This window comes from Ambystoma mexicanum, chromosome 6q, assembly GCF_040938575.1.
Source record: "Ambystoma mexicanum isolate Mex_15411 chromosome 6q, UKY_AmexF1_1, whole genome shotgun sequence".
Classification (NCBI taxonomy): Eukaryota; Metazoa; Chordata; class Amphibia; order Caudata; family Ambystomatidae; genus Ambystoma; species Ambystoma mexicanum.
In genome coordinates, this window is record NC_090937.1 from 48527471 (window position 1) to 48549774 (window position 22304).

Sequence of the window (22304 nt, forward strand, 5' to 3'; positions counted from 1 at the left end):
TTTGGAGGGTTTCGGATGTCAGGTGGATTTCTTTGCAGATGATGGTGTGGTATGGGTAAGAGGGCGGAGTTTTTTGTTGATGCAGAATCGGTTGCAAGCTGCAATAGTGCGTATGGAGGAGTGGTGTGGGAAATGGGGCTTTTCGATGTCTGTGGATAAAAGCGTGAGTATGTTTTTTTCAAGGAGAAGAGTGCAGCAAGGGTTGGACTTGGTTCTGAAAGGTGAGAGGGTGAAACGCGTGGAAGAGTTTCGGTATTTAGGAGTGATTTTGGATAGGAAGTTAAATTGGAACTTGCAGGTGAATGGAATGGTGGATAAAAGCAAACGAAGGTTGAATTTATTGCGAGCTGTGACTGGGAAAGAGTGGGGTGCTCAACAGAAACGTCTACGAATGTTGTATGAAGGGTTAATTTTTAGTGTGATGGATTTCGGATGTCAAGTGTCAGTGGGTTTTACGGCAAGTCAGAAGTTGCTGTTGGACAGGGTTCAGGCTAGGGCTTTGAGGGTGTGTTCGGGTGTGATGAGATCCTCTCCAGCGAATGCGGTTCAGGTGCTTGTGGGAGAGATGCCGTTGAGGTTGAGGAGAGATGCGTTGAATATGAGATGGTGGGTGAAGTGCAGTGCGAAGAGCGTGGCTCATCCGGTGCGTGAATGTTTGAAGTATAATTGGAGGTTTGATTATTATAGAGATCGATGGAGGAGGAAAGGGGGCACTTTTGGGTTTCACATGTGGGAAAAGGGAGTGCAGTGGGGTGTGGGCGATTTGATGACTGTAACTGATATGGATTTGGAGAGATGGCCGAGGTGGATGATGGGGTCTCCAAAGGTGTGTTTGGAGTCAGCGAATGTGGTGTCGAAGAAGAGAGGATTGCGGAGTGAGATCAAAGCTTTGGGTCAGGCATATGTGGCAGGAAAGGAAGGATGCAAGGTGTTTACAGATGGTTCGAAGGATCCTGTGTCTGGGAGAGTGGGTATGGCGTATTATCTGGAAAGCACTGGGGAGTATAAAGTGGGACGATTGACGAATGATGTATCAATTTTTACGGCTGAGTTGGTGGCGATTGCATCAGCAATTGATAGGGTGTGCGAGTTGGGGTTAGATAAGGTGGTGATATTTTCAGATTCATTGAGTGGGTTGCAGGCGATTATGGCGGGGGATGGTGATAGGAAGGATGTGATTATGGATATCAGGAAAAAGATTGATCGGTGCGTACATGGGAGAATGGATTTGGAGTTGGCGTGGGTCCCCAGCCATAGTGGTATTTTGGGTAATGAGTTAGTGGATCTGGCGGCGGGTGAAGGTATGAGAAGGGGAGAGGTTGATGTGAGATTACCTTTAAGTGTGGATGAGGTGAAGGCGGTGGTGGTGAGACGGGTCATGGATGAGTGGCAGGAGAGGTGGGTGAGTGGGGCGAAGGGCAGGTGGATGTTTGGTCTTCATGGGAAAGTGTCAGTGAAGGTGGATGCGGGGAGTTTGGAATGGAGGAGGGGGGAGGAGGTGATGCTGAATCAATTGAAGATAGGGCATGTGGGGCTGAATGAATGTCTGTTTCGAGTGGGAAAGCGAGAGTCGAGGGATTGTGCGGTGTGTGGGGTGCCTGAGACTGTGGGACATTTTCTACTTAGATGTGAGAAACATGTTGCAGAGAGAGAATTGATGAGGGTTCGGTTATCTGCGCTGGGCGTGGCTGAGTTGAGTGGGAAGGCTTTGTTGGGAGATGATGGGGTGAGTGGCAGGAAGAAGAGCAGTGTGTTGTTGGATTTTGTGAGACAGACGGGGAGGTGGGAGGAACTGTGAGTTTATGTGAGCTAAATAATGATTGGTGGGTTAGGTGCACATCATCCTTTAGGATGGGGAAGCACCTGCGTGGGTCCGCCCACGCTTTCGATAATTTAGAAGAAGAAGAAGAGTCACGGCAATTTGCGCCTTTTGAGATAACTATAGAGATGTACATTGAACTGCTCCCATCTCTCCAGTTGTATTAATGTATTTGTTGGTGCCCTGTTAAATTAGCATCTCCTGTGATTATATACAGAACAGCACGCATCTGGATACGGAAAGCTCTGCATTTTAGCCACATTAAACTAATGTACAAAAAATAAATAAGTATTCAGTTCGACATTAACTCCCCTTTTCTTTTTTTAGACTCGATCCTTTAGACATCATGTCAGAGAAAGAAGGCATCATCTTTCAGAAAAGGTAAAATTCACTCAACCGATTATTTTTCATGACCATCTCTCGTTTCTTTTTCCAGATAGTAAAGGGATGACACCACAGTGGAGCTGAGCTACAGGCTGAATAAGAAGGGACCCTCACTTTTAATGTTATGCCTGTTTTTCTTAGTCCCCTTCATCTAGAGACTTGATATTTACCATATTCCTGAATTTAAAAATACAAAAATGATGTTTTTGTTTGGCTATTAGTATCACTCAATGTTCTTGTTGTTGTCAAGTGAAGAGGTTTTGAATAGATCTGTAAAGCATTTGCTCTGGTTACCAGTTTGGCAAAGGCAGCGTATATAGAGTATATAGCCGGTAAATTAGCTCAGCGGGTTGAGCACTGTCATCTGTGTGTCATCTGCCAGTTGCAGGTTTGAATCCCGGCAAGATCAACTCAGCCTTTCATCCTTCCGAGTGCGATAAATGAGTACCAACTGCGCTTGGGTGATTATTGTATGCAAATATGTTCTTTGTATAGCGCTTTGGCGAAAGTGCTGTATAAATAACAAATCGTTATCATTATACCTTATTCTAAAGTTGGCGAGTAGTTTTCCATAAGGGCTGAGATTACTGCGTCTGAAGTGAATATGACGGGATATCCCTCACCAATTATCACATAGCGGCTTGTTCTCATCCCCTGATGTACAGTCGGGTGTTGTGCACTGAAACTAGTACCGTCAGAAGAGCTGCTGTAACCCTCAGTGCTCGTACACTACGGGGGCCATTTTCGATAAAACTGAAATTTCATTGGGGACGGCCAAAGTTGAAGCTTACATGGTGGTAGGTCTACCTGAATGCAATTTTCGTCACTCTCAAAGCAGAGTATAATAGACAAGAGACACCTATACGCTTCACTATTATTCTCTGATTCAAGAGGAATAAAACGCTGCCTGCAAATTACTCTTTGCAATGGGCAGTTTTTAATTGCATGCCATTTAAATCTGCATGCTCATTAGCAGGTGACTATGGGAGGCGTATTTCATTGGAATCTTTGGTTTTACGCCTGCATGAAAATCGAACGCAGACATGTTGTGAGTCGGACGAGGAGAACAAAGCGGAGAGGCTATTTCTACTTTTCTGCCCTCCCATGCCTCAGGACGGCAGCAAAATGAGTTGGAGCCCAAAATGAAAGTGTTAAAGCACTTTTACACATTCGTTTTTCACACCGCTCATTACAAAATGATCCCCTATTAGTGTACTGAATTGTCAACGCCCTCAACGCTCTCTCATTCGACCTGCACAAAACCAACTTCATCTCTGCTGTTAAAGGAAAAATATGTTTCTTTAAACTGCAGCTCAGGTCAACAGCTCTAAGAGAGCCCCTGGCATGAAGTACACTTTAAAAGCCAGATATTTACTGAACACATAGGCATCAAAGACCTGGTATTAGATTGAATTGGATTTTTTGTTCATAATTATTGACATATTGTATACCACTGCAAGGCAGCTCTCATCCAATCCCACTCTTGATTGACATGCCCTATGGTTTTACGCCATTTCCCGTCTTGCTTACCTGCTGCATTGAGGTCTCGAGGCACAAGCATGCCACATTCACCCATTCATACACCGCTGACCTCAAGGCACGCCACCTCATCACATTTATTTATTTATTTAGATTTGTAAAGAGCTAGCACGCTGGTGAGAGGATTGCAGTTCAACCTTCTTCAAACTACCCAAAATTCAGGGGATTACTGAGGATCAAGAGACCTTAATTGATAACTTGATGCAGCTGTCCTGACGATTGGGACTTAGTTACAAGTTTAGAATGCAAAACAAGGGAATACAAAGTGTTAAGGGCAGAGGGGGCAGATGCTGTATATGATCACGAGATGATGATGACGAATTTAGGAACAGATTCAGCAGAAGGCGCATGTGGATCATTGGTAAGTCAGTTCAGACGGGCAAGCATGGCGGCACCCACAGAACCAAGGAGAGAATCCTACTAAAGGGCCGGACCGCTGACAGGAACTTCCCAGCTCCTGGGGGCAGAAAATTGTAGCAGGTGGAGGGAGGACCCAGGAGTAATGGAGTGATATGCACAAATGAATGGGCCTTGAAGGCAACAATATATTATTAGGAATGGAACATATGGTGTGGCATAAACTCACCTTCCTCCTACTACACCTAGAGAAACCCAAATACACCAACACCAATGTAGGTCAGCGGTTCCAGTAGGTGACGCTGCTAACTGGAGAAGCAAAGCAGGTTTCCAGGCTGACAAACTCTTCAGATCTTGAGTGAAGTGCTTTCAATGGCTGAGCACAGGGGAAAGAAGGAGCAGAGGAAAGGAGCAGGCACAAGACACAGAACACCTACCAAAGAGGCAGGTAGCAAGTTTGCTTGATTCCTTTGGTCAATACACATATACACTGGTACAAACACACATAGGCTGGCCGTTGTGATGTAAGTTAGTCAGTCTTGTTATGTACCACTGGCCAGGAGTGCATGCTGATGGAATATTGATGTATGCATGATAGGCAGCTCAGGAGAATGTTGAGTGGGTGTGTGTGTGAGTGTTCTATGAATGTCAGTTGGGGGCCTGAGCTGGGAGTGAGAGGATGGCTGGTGGGTCTCTGTTCCTGTAATGTCCACTTGTGTCTACATGAACCTGTGATGTAAACCTGTGATGTATATACCACGAGTAACTGGAACCTGTACAAATGTATGTATGTACAATAAAGCCTTCCCGGACTAAACTACACAGCTCCACAGCTGGTCTGTGTAAGTGAGGTCAGAGCCCTAACCTAATACATAACACTGGCCTAGGAAATATTTCCAGTTCAGAGGAATATTCCCAAAGTGGGGTGCAGAAGTCAAAGAAGACAGCGAGGGGCCTAGGAAGAGCAGGAGCATTCGTTTGAGCGAGGCAACTGGTGTGTGTCAAAGGAGGAGCCATCCACAAGGAAACAAGCAGAAGAGCGGACGAGGATCCCCTGTGAGTGGCAACAGTGTGAATCAGGCATGGTTGCCTGTATTGGCAAAGGGATTCAGAAAAGAGAAGGAGAGAAATGCAAGCCACATATACCAGAAGCAGCCACCTAGAAAATGACATGTGAAAACTGGCGAAGGCAAAGAGGTGGTATGAAAATCCTCTAGTGTTCAGTTAAGGAGTGGACTAGAAGGCTGGGTCAAATGGTAGCTGTATATGCCAGAATCTGCACTATGACCCTGGAGAAGTGGGAATAGGAGAGGGTTAAACATTGCAGTGTGGTGGGTCCAGGCAACGGGAAGGCGCATGTTGCAAGGCACACAAGCTTGCTCGAGTGGGCATTCATTGGTAGCATGCTGCATGTATCATAGTCTCCCTGGCCACAGAGCTCCTTGCAGGTCCTCATGCTGGGGAAATAAGGCACCCTCTACACCCCACAAGGACTGACCTTCAGTGGATGGTGTTAGGAAAGATTTCTTAATTGTGGGTAATTTTCCTTCCATTTGGCAACCCCTAAACTTTTTGCTGTTGTTTTCACTATGATCTAGACTTTGCCAGAGAAATGCAGCCTTCTGCCGCACTCCTCTGGGCTTTCGCTCCATTCTTACGGGGAAACTGACATGCCCTTAAGACAGTCGGTACCGGCAAACGCTGTTTTCCGTAGTTTCTTTATCATGTTGCAGCTTTCGTGCAACATGGCACAAGAGGGCACTGTAAGCTAAGTTACTGCTCTCTTGGGTCTCTAGTCTTCTACAGGCCCTAGATACTCTCTTTGGATTGTAAATGAACGGTGCAAGTGAAGCACGGACGGGATTGGTGGCAGCAATCGTTTCCTGTGTTTTTGAGCTCCTTTTGGCGTTTTAAGCGCGTTTCTCGCGCTTAGCCCAAAATGGTGGCCTGGCTCCCAAAATGGCCAGACCACGAGGCTCTTTGTCCTGTCCGCTGACCGTCTTGCCCCCTTCCCCTCCCCCAGGTCGAGCCGACCCGGGACCTCCCTTATTTGGGCATGTACTTTCCCGCGAAACACAGATGCTTTCGCAGGCTTCTACAGGCCTGTGTGTGCCTCCAGGATGGGGGCTGGGATGTCTGGTCCCAATACCCCTCCTGGGCGCCAGAGAGTTTGGGGTGGTGTGAATGCCTGGGACCCCCGTGGTCCGTGATGAGGTCCACAGATGGTGTGAGTGTTTTATGAGCGGATCTCCCATTGGGTCCCCTCCGTTTTGGCGCGAAGGGAACCGTGGATAAGAGAGGGCTGGAAACGCCACTACCAGGTCGATCTCCTGAGTTCTCACGAACAAAGGAATACAGGAGCCAAGTATCCTGCAACCACAAGGCTGAACCAAGGAATCACTGGTGATCCGCTGAAGGACTGCTCCTCTGCACTGCTGTCGCTTTGTGAAACCCTTTCTACCTCGGATCGAACGAGAAGGCCTGTACTGGTACTTCGAGCCTTGGAATAGCGGGGACAGCTATTCTCGGCACCTTCACCCTCTCCTGCACGTAAGCCTTCGGAAGTGTCTCTGGGCCATCCAGCAGACTGACCAGCCTACCCAGGAGTCTGGCTCTGTAACCGCCGTCAGGTTGTGTTGTATTTCGAGTCCTTGTCACTCTCACACGATTCGTACACTTGGCATTCCCAGGTCTGAAGTGAGTAGTGTACCTTTGGCTGAGATACGCACGGCCGCTCCATTGCCCTGCTGTGGTAACAAACTGTGCGGGTTCACTGTGTTTGGGACATCCTCAACTCAACTTCTGCTGCTGCGGAATCTACATGATGCCGAGACGTCCCCTGCTCGTATCTGAACCTGCCAGCACCGAAACTGACGCAGAGAAGCCTGGGTCTGCCTGCATCGGGGACCGGTGAGTAGCATCGCTAGGAACTGGTCGCCCTCCTGCAGTCGCCCATAGCTTTTCCCCGCTGTGTCTAACAGCACGCCTTTCCGTACTCGCGCTCTGCTTCTGCCCCCAGTGGAGGCTGCGCTTGAGTTGCGGAGCTCTGTTCATCTTCATTTGTTCACCGAACTAAACTGCCTGATTCCCTCGAAGAGACTCCCCTTTTTGCCCGTTGGCACCATCGTGTGCAGGTACTTTTGAGCACAAGGCTCCACTCTTCGTAGGTTTTGGACTTCCTTTTAGTTAGGTGCCTCTGAAGGTGGACTGGGTCTAATTATTATTCGCACTGCCTGTTTTCCTCCCCATCTAGGTGGTCTACACATTTCGTGCGTCTAACTCGTTAGACTCGTTTGTATTTGTATATATATTGTATTGGTTTGGTATGTGTTGGATTTACTGGAGTTTTATTGTGATTTCTCGCTACGGTCAATGTTACAAAGGCCTTGTAATAAATGTGTATATATTTTTAATATAACACCTGTTTGGAGTAATTTGTAAGTGTCCTTGCTTTGTGTGCTCATTGCGGGATTTCAGACACCCTCACCCCTCTTGAGACCTAGTCTTGACCGCCGCGATCGCTACCCTGATTGGTCTGGCTTGTCCAGAGGTTACCCTTTTCCAAGAAACTATGCTGGCCTTCTGAACCTCTGCGCCTCCAGGACAGAGTTCTGAAATCCGTCTTAACAAATTGATGTACAGCGGTGGGATACGACTGAAGGTATCAAGTGTTGCGCACGAGCGAAGGCATTTCAAGTTATTCCTACCAGGACACGTACTGAATTGTCGTAGTATAACTTTAAAAAGGCCATAGTCCTATCTAACAGTATGGAAACAAATACCTTGTTAACTTTAAATGCTTCTAAATCCGAAACATTGAAAAAGATGTGTGCGGAGAGAGGCGTCTCCTCTCAAGGCACCAAATTGGATATGATCCAAAGAATCGTGGCGTGGCAAGAAGCGCAGCTTGATGCTATAACTTCTGAGGACAGTGCGGAAGGAGGTGGGGCTGCTCTCACTGGTAGAACCGACGGTTCTGCCGCTGCACTGATCCACCACGACCACGAGGAAAGGGAGGATGAGATGTCTAATGTTTCCTCTGCCAGTGTCAATGGGGAGGCCATGCTTGAATTCAAGAAGCAAGGGCTGCGGTTTAGGCAGAAGGAGCTTGAGTTCAACATAACCAAACTAACAATCGAACAGGCCGAAAAACAGAAAGACAGGGATCACCAGTTGGAACTGGCCAAGCTTCAGGTTGCAAATGGATCCAATGGTCCTGGACATGGGTCTGGGGCCTCCTCTCATCCACGGTTTCCGAAAGATCTGCTCAGTGTGTACGAGGAAAGGAATGACATTATGGACTGGCTGAATGCGTTTGAGTATGCATGTGAAGTTCAACAAGTTGACAATGCTGATAAGATAGCCTGGTTACTCAGCAGACTGCCCCATTCTGGCTGTAGTGCCATTATGGAAATGTCAAAGGCTGAGCGAGCTAATTTCGCAATGTTAAAGCAAACTCTCATTTTAAAGTTTGGAAAGACTCCTGCCCAATATTTAAAACGATTCCGAGAGTACAAGAAAAAAGACGGTGGTACTTGGGTATCTTATGTAACCGAATCCTTAAAAAACTTGACTGGCTGGGTCGAAGGTTATAAGGTTTCTACCTTTGAAGGCATGATAAATCTTGTCATGCTGGAACACATTTTTGCATCTTCTTCCCCGGAGCTTAAGCAGCATTTGGCCAATTCAAAGGAGATAGATCCTAAGAAGCTGGCCATTGCAGCAGACTTATGGGTCTCACATCGAGTGTCCCATAAGGACAAAACTCATCCTGGTAAGCAGGAGGAAGGGAAAAAGTCCAAAGATAAGGAGGGTGGAGAATCTGATAAATCTTCTTCTCAAAAGGGTCACAAAAAGAAAAATAAGGGTAAGACACAAGAACTCACAGGGTAGTGGAGGTCAGCCTCCGAAACAGAACTCTGGTTACAATAAGCCTCCCTATGTAAACAGACCCAATGGATCTTGTTTTGCTTGTGGAGCAACTGACCACGTGAAGGGGGATCCCCGGTGTAAGGTTAAACCTTTGGGGGTCCACTCCGCTAATCTGGCCTTCTCCTCCTACGAGGAAGAAGAGATTACAGGAGCATCCTTCTCCTCAGACTCCTTCCCCAGCGGGGTAGAAGCTGAGGTAGTTTTAGTTTCCCTGGGTTCTTGGGAGCCTAAAGGCGCAGAGGCTTATGCTAGGATTTCAGATAATACCAAGCACTACTTTAAAGACAATGTGCTGATCAATGGAGTGGATACTCCAGCTCTTAGGGAAAGTGGGTGCAGTCGAACTGTAGTGGATTCTACCTTGGTAGACTCAGAGGAAGTTGCCAGAGCTACTCTGATGCCCACTAAGTTGGCTGACGGCCCACCTCGCATGTTCCCAGTAATACCTGTAAATCTTACTTTAAATGGTACAGCAGTCAGTGAGCATTCAGAGAAACGTCCCAGGAAAGGTCTTGTTAGGCAATGATCTCAGAGCTTTAGGGCTCGTAGGAGACACTGCCAACAGACCCTGCACACGGTCTCAAACACAGGCAGCATTGGCCAAGCCCAATAAGCCACCCCAGCCGAAGGGGAAACCCAAGGCGAAAGGAGTAAACAAGTCAAGACGAGGGAAAGAGAACGTTCCCCTGAGCTCGCCTACCACTGCAGTGGAGGAAGTTGGTCAATCGCCCGGGCCTGACGAGGAGATGACGATGCCTGAAGTATTTGACCCCAACGACCATCGGAACTAAAAGACTTGTTAGTAGAAGGTGGTCCTGACAGGGAATAATTCAGTAAAGGCCAACGTGAGTGCCCATCTCTGGAAGGCCTAAGAAGACAGGCCTGCTCCCAGCTTGAGGGTGAACCTCCTGGGACGCATCAGATTTATTGGGAAGGTGGACTCCTGTATAGTGAGCCCACAGCATCCACAGAAGGAAACCATAGGAGGTTGGTTGTTCCCCTTGCTGTAAGACCCTTCCTCCTGCAGTTGGCGCATGAAGTGCCCCTTGCTGGTCACCTTGGTATTAAGAGGACCAAGCAAAGGTTATCCATGCACTTCTACTGGCCCAAGATGGGGGTGCAAGTAGAAAGTCACTGCAGGAGTTGTGCCTCCTGCCAGTTATCTAGTAAGAGTGGCTCAACAATCCAAGCTCCTTTGGTACCACTCCCAGTTGTGGGAATACCATTTGAAAGGGCAGGTATTGACATCGTTGGTCCCCTTGACAAGCAGACATCCTCAGACAATAGGTTTATCTTGGTGCTAGTCGACTATGCTACCAGATATCCTGAGGCCATCCCATTGAAAACTGTAACTGCCAAGTCAGTCGCAAAAGCGTTACTTGGCATCTTTACGAGGGTTGGCTTCCCTAAAGAAGTTGTGTCTGACAGAGGCAGCAACTTTATGTCAAAGTATATGCAGGCTATGTGGAAAGAATGTGGGGTCACCTACAAGTTCTCTTCTGCATACCACCCCCAGACCAATGGTCTGGTGGAACGTTTCAACAGAACGTTAAAGAGCATGATTGTGGCTCTGGAAGAACCTCAGAGAAGAAAATGGGATCTTCTTTTATGATGCTTACTGTTTGCCTACCGAGAGGTACCACAGGAGGGTGTTGGCTTCAGCCCCTTCGAACTTCTGTTCGGTCATCCTGTACGGGGACCCTTAGCCATAGTCAAAGAGGGATGGGAGATGCCCACTCCCCCTGTTACTACCAACATAGTAGATTATGTGCTGGGGCTCAGAAAACGGATGGTACTCCTGATGGGCTTGGCTAGTAATAAATTGAAGGCAGGACAAGCACTGGTGAAACATTGGTATGACCAGAAAGCTTCCCTCATCAACTTTACACCTGGTCAGCAAGTCCTGATCATGAATCCCAAGCTTTACAGGACAAATGGTCAGGCCCTTACACAGTGGTGGAGCCCCTGGATGAGGTTAACTATTTAGTGGACCTTGGAAGGCCTGGACAGGCTCCAAAAGTGTTTCACATAAATAGGCTGAAGGCTTTCGTCCCAAGAGTCGAAATCGCAGCACTGCTACTGGCTTCAGATGTTGAGGAAGAGGAGTCTGAACCTCTCCCCGACTTGTTCCAAAGCGGTCCTTCAGATAGCTCCTTTAAGGGTGTCCGAATGGCCCCTCACCTGACTTCTAATCAGCAGGCTGAGGTGAAAAGTTTGCTTAGGCAGTTTTCCCCCCTGTTTTCGCAGTCGCCTGGTTTGACACCTTGGTGCAAACATAACATAGACACAGGAGACAGTGTACCTACCAAAAGTAGGGGATACAGGATGTCAGACAAAGTACGGTCTTACATTAAGACCGAGGTCAACAAGATGTTAGACCCTGGGGTGAATGAACCCTCTAGTAGTCCTTGGTCCAGCCCTGTGGTTTTGGTTCCAAAGGCAGGCACTTCTGAATTGAGGTTCTGCGTGGATTACAGGGCTCTGAATGCTGTCACCAAGACAGATGCACACCCCTTGCCTCGAACAGATGAGCTGGTGGATACTTTGGGTGCCTCCAAGTACCTCAGCACGTTTGACCTCACTGCAGGCTTTTGGCAAATAGCTTTAGCAGAACATGCCAAAGAAAAGACAGCGTTTACTACTCCAGGCGGCCTTTACCAATTCAGGGTAATGCCGTTTGGGTTGAAAAATGCACCTGCCACTTTCCAGAGGCTTGTGAATCATGTGTTGAATGGGTTGGACGAATTCTGCCTTGCATATCTGGACGATATAGCAGTTTTCAGTGCCACCTGGGAAGACCATGTGAAACACCTCGGGATTGTGCTCCAGGCTCTTCGGAAAGCACACTTGACCATAAAGGCTAGTAAATGCCAGATTGGACAAGGCTCAGTGGTTTACCTTGGACATGAAGTAGGTGGAGGGAGGATACAGCCTCTTCCCAGTAAAGTACAAGCAGTACAAGCAGTACAAGACTGGCCTACCCCCACTACACAGACCCAAGTGAGAGCCTTCTTAGGACTCACGGGGTATTACTGCAACTTTGTGGCAGACTATGGCACCATAGCTGCCCCTCTGACTGCCCTCACCACTCTGAAGAAACCCAAGAAGGTTACTTGGACCGACGAGTGTGAGAAGGCCTTCAATGGTTTAAAAGACTCCTTGTGCCAGGCCCCTGTCCTCAGGGCCCCTGATTATCAAAGACCTTTTATTGTGCAGACGGACGCCTCTGACACTGGGATAGGAGCTGTACTATCGCAAGTAGATGAGAAGGGTAAGGAACACCCTATTGGTTTTATTGGTCGCCAACTTAAGGACAGAGAGCTCAGATGGTCCACATTGGAGAAAGAATGCTTCTCTGTTGTGTGGGCCCTACGGAAGCTGAGGCCCTACCTCTATGGGACCCACTTCACTGTGCAAACTGACCATAAGCCCTTAAAGTGGCTAATGAACATGAAGGGAGAGAATCCAAAGTTGCTTAGGTGGTCCATAAGTCTACAAGGCTTCGACTTCACTATTGAGCATAGGCCAGGTGTCCAAAATAGCAATGCTGATGGGTTGTCCAGAATGTTTAACCGACCTGAACACGAGACTCATCCAGGGGTGGATTAGTTCCCCCTGTCCATAGTCTGGGAGGGGCGAGTGTTAGGAAAGATTTCTTAATTGTGGGTAATTTTCCATCCATGTGGCAACCCCTAAACTTTTTGCTGTTGTTTTCACCATGATCTAGACTTTGCCAGAGAAGTGCAGCCTTCTGACGCACTCCTCTGGGCTCTCGCTCCATTCTTACGGGGAAACTGACATGCCCTTAAGACAGTCAGTACCGGGAAACGCTGTTTTGCGTAGTTTCTTTATCATGTTGCAGCTTTCGTGCAACATGGCACAAGAGGGCACTGTAAGCTAAGTTGCTGCTCTCTTGGGTCTCTAGTCTTCTACAAGCCCTAGATACTCTCTTTGGATTGTAAATGAACGGTGCAAGTGAATCACAGACGGGATTGGTGGCAGCGATCGTTTCTTGTGTTTTTGAGCTCCTTTTGGCGTTTTAAGCGCGTTTCTCGCGCTAAGCCCAAAATGGTGGCCTGGCTCCCAAAATGGCCCGACCACGAGGCTCTTTGTCCTGTCTGCTGACCGTCTTGCCCCCTTCACCTCCCCCAGGTCGAGCCGACCCGGGGCCTTCTTATTTGGACATGTACTTTCCCGCGAAACACAGATGCTTTCGCGGGCTTCTACAGGCCTGTGTGTGCCTCCAGGATGGGGGCTGGGATGTCTGGTCCCAATACCCCTCCTGGGCGCCAGAGAGTCTAGGGTGGTGTGAATGCCTGGGACCCCCGTGGTCCGTGATGAGGTCCACAGATGGTGTGATTGTTTTATGAGCGGATCTCCCATTGGGTCCCCTCCGTTTTGGCGAGAAGGGAACCGTTGATAAGAGGGGGCTGGAAATGCCACTACCAGGTCGATCTCCAGAGTTCTCACGAACAAAGGAATACAGGAGCCAAGTATCCTGCAACCACGAGGCTGAACCGAGGAATCGCTGGTGACCCGCTGAAGGACTGCTCCTCTGCACTGCTGTCGCTTTGTGCAACCCTTTCTACCTCGGATCGAACGAGAAGGCCTGTACTGGTACTTCGACCCTTGGAATAGCGGGGACAGCTATTCTCGGCACCTTCACCCTCTCCTGCACGTAAGCCTTCGGAAGTGTCTCTGGGCCATCCAGCAGACTGACCAGCCTACCCAGGAGTCTGGCCCTGTAACCGCCGTCAGGGTGTGTTGTATTTTGAGTCCTTGTCACTCTCACACGATTCGTACACTTGGCATTCCCAGGTCTGAAGTGAGTAGTGTACTTTTGGCTAAGATACGCACGGCCGCTCCGTTGCCCTGCTGTGGTAACAAACTGTGCGGGTTCACTGCGTTTGGGACGTCCTCAACTCAACTTCTGCTGCTGCGGAATCTACACGACGACGAGACGTCCCCTACTCCTATCTGAACCTGCCAGCACTGAAACTGACGCGGAGAAGCCTGGGTCTGCTTGCATCGGGGACCGGTGAGTAGCATCGCTAGGAACTGGTCGCCCTCCTGCAGGAGCCCATAGCTTTTCCCCATTGTATCTAACAGCACGCCTTTCCGTACTCGCGCTCTGCTTCTGCCCCCAGTGGAGGCTGCGCTTGAGTTGCGGAGCTCTGTTCATCTTCATTTGTTCACCGAACTAAACTGCCTGATTTCCTCGAAGAGACTCCCCTTTTTGCCCGTTGGCACCAGCGTGTGCAGGTACTTTTGAGCACAAGGCTCCACTCTTCGTAGGGTTTGGACTTCCTTTTAGTTAGGTGCCTCTGAAGGCGGACTGGGTCTAATTATTATTCGCACTGCCTGTTTTCCTCCCCATCTAGGTGGTCTACACATTTCGTGCGTCTAACTCGTTAGACTCGTTTGTATTTGTATATATATTGCATTGGTTTGGTATGTGTTGGTTTACTGGAGTTTTATTGTGATTTCTCGCTACGGTCAATGTTACAAAGGCCTTGTAATAAATGTGTATATATTTTTAATATAACACTTGTTTGGAGTAATTTGTAAGTGTCCTTGCTTTGTGTGCTCATTGCGGGCTTTCAGTCACCCTCACCCCTCTTGAGACCTAGTCTTGACCGCCGCGATCGCTACCCTGATTGGTCTAGCTTGTCCAGAGGTTACCCTGTTCCAAGAAACTAGGCTGGCCTTCTGAACCTCTGCACCTCCAGGACAGAGTTCCGAAATCCGTCTTAACAGATGGTGCACATAAAACAAACGCACCAACCTTTTGTCTGTGATGGTCGTACTAGGTTTCCATGATCTTTCCTGAGGATGGCAACACTAACAGTGAACCAAATACTCCACCCACACCCTTTATATCTGGATGTGTTGTACCACCCTGATTCTTTAATCCTGGACAGGGGGCAATGGGACAAAGTGCTACGGGTGTGACGGCCGGGCTAGTTTCACAAGTGTGACATGGATCCCAGGGTGAATACAGCAATGTTTGGGCGACTACAACTTCATGATCATTGTAGGTATCACTTTCACAATACGAAACAAACCCTGAAAACAAATCTTTACTTTCTTGTGAGACGGTTGCAGATTCATGCTTTGGGATGAGAGTCACACTAAATGATGCACAGAGGCAGAGCAGATTTCCATGTATTACAACATATTTCTTGTACATTTCCTTGGCTTCTTGCAGATTAACTATAGCTTACTAATTGCACATCTAATACTAATTTCAAAACATCCTAGGCAGCAGGGACAGAAATATCGGATGGTGCATCTGCAGGTCTGGACTTGGGATGGATTCCTGTCAGACAAAAGACTCAAGACATACTGGTGGAGACATAATACAGGATATTATATTCAAATGAGAGCAAAGGAAGTAGATCAGTCCAATTCTCAAAAAGATGCTTGATAAAACCGTTTAGATATCGTTCAATTATATGGTTGACCCCTTTGGTCTGTCCATCAGTCTGTGGATGAAATGTAGTTGAATCTAGTCCTTGAAAGCCTAATAGTCTTGCTAACACATGCCAGAGCATAGTTCTAAACTGTGGCCCTTGGTAAGAGATGATCTTGGCAGGACGTCCATGTAACTGAACTACATATTGAATGAAGTGGAATGCTAGAGCCTCCGTCGATGGCAGGGTGTTTAATGTGACAAAGTGGTCAATTTTGGTATAAGCATCTGTAATGCCCCAAATTACCATCTTCTTCTTGGAAGGCAGCTAGTCCACCACAATTCGATAGTGATCTTTCCCCATGGTTAGGAAGCCTCCTCTGATGGCTGCAAGGGACCTATCAGGGTCTACATATTGATCTTCACTTGACAGAATAATCATTGCCATATTCTTTTATGTCTCCACCCATGTGAGCAAATAACAAGAGGGGTCCTGGGAGTCCCTCGGACAGACATTAGTCCTGGTTACAATGGCCTTACCCAGAGTCTTTGCAGTCCAGCACTGAAATGCTAGGCAATTCTCTTCTGAACAAGAGTACCAACAGCAACACCACACACGTGTTTCGGTCTGGTTGTGCCTCATCAGTAGGGTGGAGCTGTGCCTCTCTAAGAATGGTGAGCAAGGGATCCACGTCTGGATTCCCCTAGTAACTTGGGGTGAGGCCCAAAGTTACTTAAAATATGCAAATAAGAAGGGGAGTCCTGGGAATCCCTCTGCCAGACATTAGTCCTGATTACGAGAGCCTTACCCAGAGTCTTTAGCTCACTATCTTTTCACAGAGGATAAATATCCACCTGTGTGAGGCCAACAGAACCACAGCGGAACTATTTCACCGGTTTGTTTGATGTTGGGATGAACACCTAAGGAAGCGCGGTCGCACCACTGCAGGAGTTCTTCCCAAGCATCTTTGTTCAGAATGTACAGGCGATCATGCTATGAAAGCAATCCTGCCAGTGTGGGTGCTACATATGGATACTGCTGGTATAACTGTAACACCTGCGGCTCTTGCAAGGAAGGTTGTACATATTGTTGCAATGTGCCCGTGTGTGACCTAATAATGTCCAGTCGTGCAGAGTGAGGATGGTAATGGTTCCACTTGAGTATTCATGATGGATTCCTGCCTGGGTAAGGAAGTAGCTTTATCATATAATGTACCACCTCCATAAGTGAAGGTTTAAAAAAAATTGAGCAAAAAAATAACATCCACCCGGCTTGGCATGGATTCAGACGCTGCTTCTTCGAGAAAGGTCAGATCCTTGTAGTCAGTGAATATGTCCACTGGATCTAATGAATCATCCAGATTATGTTACCAGGGGTTGAACCCACCTTTGATGACCAGTAGTTCCTTACCTTATAGTGGTAGTTGCATTGAGCCTGGTGTAAGCCCTTGGAAAAGCATGCTTTTGGATGCAAGAGCCATCCTGACCCTTTTATGATTCGATCGCCCTGCAGTGGTATTGGAAACATCAGCCTCCATTACAATATTTAGTAGTATTGGGTTGTATCCAATCTGCAGCAGTACAAAAGGCCTCCTTAAGTCACTCAAAAGCATTCTGAGTTGCTGACATCCACACAAATGGCATCCCTTTGTGAGTTAAGTGCAAGGCTTAGACACTAATGAAGTAATGGTAGAAGTTGACATAACCTAGGAACTGTTGTACATCTCTCACTGAACATGCTTGGGGCCACTCCATCACTACTTAGGTCTTCTTCTGGTCCATCTGCACTCCAGAAAGTGTGAGAACATACCCTAAGAGCTCAATTTCTTGTATATGGAACTGGCATTTCTCAAGTTTGGCTTATAAGCAGTGATCTCTTAGTCTCTGCAGGGATTCCCGTACATGACACTTGGATTGCCAAAAATGGTGTGCCTAAATCAGGATATAATCTATGTATACCACTAGGAAAACCCCTCTCCCGTCCTGAAACACATCTGAAATAAAATGCTAAAATGCCAGAAGTGCCATCCACAACCCAAACATCACTATGGTTAGTCGCAGTGGCCAAACCTGTTCATGAATGGTGTTCTCCACTCATCTCCTTCTCATATTCAAATCAGGTTATATGCCCCGTGAAGATCCAGGGTCTGGTATTAACAATAATGGATATCAATTGTTATTCATTATGTTGTTCAGGTCATTATAGTCTACACAGGATCATAGGTCTCCTGTTTTCTTTTCCACAAAGAAAATTGGTGATCTTGCAGGAGTTGTAGAGTGAGCAAAAGTATTTTTTCAGGGAGTCTTCCAGATAATCCTTTAGCAATGAATTTTCCTGCACCATGAGGGAATAATTCCACCCCTGAGGGATAAGTTGATCAGGTATCAGATCAATCGGGTAATTGCACGGATGACGGGATGGTAATTTATTTTGGCTTCGACTGTAACGAAGACACACTCAAAGTCCTAGTATTCCTTGTCAATTGGTTAATCACTGCAAACCTATGCCTGAGTGTGGTTAGAAGGGAAGGTACTTTCTGTTAATATTTTTCACTGTGACAGATCCCATGACAGTACTCCAAGGTGGGGTGAACATGTTGCAAAGGACAGTTGATGGTGCATTGATAACTGCATTTCAGCCATGGCATCCCCAATATTAGCTTCAACGTGACATTGAAGAACATGAATACAATCAAACCAGATGTATTCTTGGTGTCCTTGTAGCTTCATGCACAATGTCAGAGTACTGTGGTTACAGACTTTAATGTAGTGCCATCAGTGGAATGAACTGATCCTGTGGCGGCTTTCAGGAACATGCATATCAAATGCTGTGCATTTTGAAGATCTATGTAGTTACCTTATGCTATGCCATCCATCAGTGCTGCAGACTGCAGTGCTGCTCCAGGACCCAGAAATTCCACTCGTAGAATTATATGAGAGGTGATAATGTCAACTGGTCTATTATTCAAGGAGCCTTGGTGATGTTGGCCAATGCTTTAAAAAGAGCTTCCTTTCACTCCTGTGGAGGACCATTTCCAGACCTGCCATGGGGACAACCACACACATAGTGGCCTCAGTTGGAACAGTACATGCAGAGGTTTTCTGGTCTTCATTGCTGCCTTTCTTCTTTGGCCTCATACCCCTCCACTCTCCGCAGGTTTGGGTTGTTCTGGTGTATGGTCTTGGGGGGAGCATGGCTTACAAAGTGGCTTATGGTGAAGACACAGTGCTTTAAACATCCAGCGATTGTTATGATGATCCTAAAGGAGCTGATTCAGCTTCAGGTTTATGTCAACAAGCTCTTCCAGTGTGGCGGGTAGAGGATGTACCTGTACTAATCCATCCTGTAACTTGACTTTAAGCCCTTGTTAAAGCACTGTGCGTTGGGATTCTATGGACCACTTGACCTCAGTGATGTGGTTCTGGAAATGTGCGATGTAGGTGATCTGGTCACAGAATCCTTGACGAAAATCAGTATCTCTACACCCTTTTCCTGCATAGTAGGGGTCTTTCAAACATCTTCTTGAATGTTAGGGATGAGGTTTAAGGTACTTCAGGTAGAGAACTCACAACAGTTGGTGGGCTGCTGGAGATGGGTGAGAAGAGCTCCAACATACTTGGAGCAAAATGTGAAAAAAGGAGCATGGGACAACCCTGTTATAGTGCAAGAATATAGAGTATGATGGGGAGCTCTGTTGCACAGCTGCAAGATGCCACAGACTGAAACAGTTCAGACCAACATCCTGCACATTCATCCTACTTTGCTGAACAAGTGGCCAAAGTGGACCTACCTTTCTGAGAGCTGACAGCTGGGGGTTCCCGATGAGCTGTCTATTTGATTTGGGGCTCCATACTACACGAAGATATTGTGTGCTTTCGGATTGGGGATGGAGCAGCTTGCCCATCTCCTCCTTGACACCGGAGCCGCAGTGCAGAATGTGTGTGGTTGGAGTTGGCTCCCCTGTTCCTCTCCTGTTGATCGGTGACACTGGCTGTGTGAGCCGGAGGGTGGAGATCTGCTGAGCGGGCTGGTGGGAGCTGCAGCATTGAGGAGGTGAGCTCCAGCGCCCCTCGGAGAGCTGCGACAAAAGTGTCCCTGCATGGAGGTGGTGCCCCGTCTCGCAGGCTGGATTAAGGGGAGGTTCTCCGAACATACTCTGGACCTGGTGAGGGTGAGCCAGTGCTCTGCCCTGTCCCTAGATCTGTTGGAGCCTGGAAATGTGGGTGGTCTGATAGGAAGGTGGGTCGCAGAGCGGGCTGAAAATGATTTCTCTTGCCTCCCAGAGCGGGCGCATACCGGGCCCTTGGGGTGGGCAGACTGTTCCTGCTAAGTATAGCTATGTGGGGCTGGGCTGGATCTCCTTTTAGCCCAGGTGGGATGCCTTGCAGGTCTCCTTGGCTCTGCTGTGTCCACAGGCTGGCTGGCAGTGAGGCCCCTCGCTGGCTGGGACCTAGGATGAACTTGTGACTGGGCTACGTGGTGCCTTGTCCTCTTCTGCTGCAATACTGCCCAACAGTCTCCCAGGGTGCCATATTGTTGTTAATAGCCTGGTGAACTACAAGTCTTCTGTGAGTAGTGTAGTGTGCAATTGGACAGGGACCCGTGTGCCTGGCGGTTGCTTTTCAGTGCCTACTTGGCCCCAGCGGGCCAATGGGTTCCACACCCCAGCATGGGCAATCACAAGAAACAAGCCAAAATGGATCAGTTCACCAAGTCGGATCAGCCGGAGCTCCGAGCGGCCACTTCCCAAGCTTTTCTCAGATTGATGTTGCTGCCTTGAATCACACTCTCCTCGCCTTGAAGGACAGCATGGATAATCTGCGGACAAAGATTGATGCCCTCACCTGCAAGGTAGCCATCTCTGCGGTCTGGATCGATGAGCTGTGCAGACGTATGTCAAAAGCAAAAAAATGAATTTGAGTCGGATAAGATAAGGTAGCAGAACTACAGAGAGAGGTACCGCTCCTACAACAGACTGTGAAGAGGATGGATAGCTAAAACCGATAACCTTGAAGGGGGATCACGCAGGAAAAACCTGTGAATATTGGGGGTTCCGTCATCCACGGTGATAGTGAACATGAATAAATGTGTCAAGAAACTACTTCGGGATTTTCTGGGCTCTCCCACTGTCTCTAAAATGTTCCTTGTGGAGAGGGTGCACTGATTCCTGGTAGCCAGACTCCCTCTGGGCTCCCCTGAGCAGGCCATTATCACCAGGATTTTCAATTACAGGTGTAGGAACGTGCACCTTAGAGCCACGAGATCGAATATTGAGCTGTGGTTCCGCTCCGTTATGATCTGGGTGTTCCCAGACTTTAGCCCACAGGTCCAGGAGCATAGAAAGACTATTTAGGCAGTCAAGAATATCCTGAGGAAGAAGGAGGTCCGTTATGCTATGCTATTTCCTACAAAATTGGGGGTAGTTCACAATGACAAGACTTGGTTCTTCACAAGCCCCAAAGAGGCGGATCCATTTGCTGCTAAGCCACTAGACTCATGGGGGATTCCCGTGGCAACCAAATCATTGACCAAAGGCAGGCTGATGTGGAACTACTCCATGTTCTTGATTTTCCCTTTTCTTTCCCCTGCATGTTCTGTGTGGGCCTCTATGTTGTCCTTGGTGTCCCTTCTGCAATTGGCTAATACAGAGAAGCACACATAATGTATGGATCATTGATCACTGAGTTAATGTGACTGCTGGCGGCTGCCCATTTTTGCAGTTCCTGCATGCAGGGGAAATTTGTTTGGATAAACCAGTTGGTGTGTAGTTGCAGCCAGTATGTTTGTGTTTCTGGCATGAGTGGGTGTGGAAGGGAGGGGTTGGGTCAGGTTGAGCAGAAGATTAGCATCCTTCTTGAGTACTATGTATGGGATTCTTCCATATGCTTTTTGGTTTCAAGGGACGGTAGTATGCCTGATCAATCTCCCCTCATGATACCCCTTGTGGAAGGGGGTCTTACATAATGACTTGCATGTGTATGATGGATGGGTCAGGTGAGCAACTCACTTTGATGACCTGGAACATCAGAGGGTTGACAAACGGTAAGAAATTCTGCCTGATTTTGAACCAGGCGAAAATACACCAGGTGAATGTGTTGTGCCTTCAAGAGACCCATCTGTCTAAGGGTGGAGCACTGGCCAGGGCCTCAGGGTGGGGAGTACATAGGTATGGCTCCTCCTATTCATCCCACACCAGAGGGGTTGCACCGTATATACATAGGTCATTGCATTTTTGATTGCATGAACACATTTCTGATGTTGACGGGAGATTTCTTCTCTTGGTGGGTGAATGCTTAGATATCCAGCTTCTCAATATTAACATCTATGCCCCGAATATTGACTTTTTTCCACGGCTGTGCATCCCATATTCATAAATTTCCCTCCCATCAAATTGTGTAGGCAGGGGACTTTAACATTGCCTTGTCACTGTCTCTTGACGGCTCAGCCTCAGCTCACCAGGTGCCCTCGAAAGCTGTGACGGCATGGGGGAATAGCGGAATGCCACAGTCTTGTAGATGCTTTGCGGTACTTCAACCCCACGGCAAGAGAATACTGAGATACCACTACTATGATGAGGGAGACTACTCCAGAGGTTCTCTTGACTCTTAGTTTTCTGGTTATTACTATTGCGATGAGGGAGATTACTCCTGAGCTTCTCTTCACTCTTAGTTCTCTGGGTATCACTACTGTGATGAGGGAGATTAATCCTGAGTTTCACTTGACTCTTGGTTCTCTGGTTATCACTACTGTGATGAGGTAGACTAATCCAAAGTTTCTCTTGACTCACGGTTTTCTGGGTATCACTACTATGACAAAGGAGATTACTCCCGAGCTTCTCTTGACTCTTAGTTCTCTGAATA

At 47.7% G+C, this 22304-nt stretch overlaps 1 protein-coding gene across 1 annotated transcript in view; it reads left to right on the forward strand.

Moving 5' to 3' along the window:
- The window catches only part of LOC138515756 (SPARC-like protein 1), a 236400-nt gene that overhangs the window by 94601 nt on the left and 119495 nt on the right, over positions 1–22304 (forward strand). Inside the window, exon 3 of the mRNA XM_069630458.1 lies at positions 2147–2200. Coding sequence (XP_069486559.1) covers positions 2147–2200 — 54 coding nt within the window. The remainder of the gene's footprint in view (positions 1–2146; positions 2201–22304) is intronic.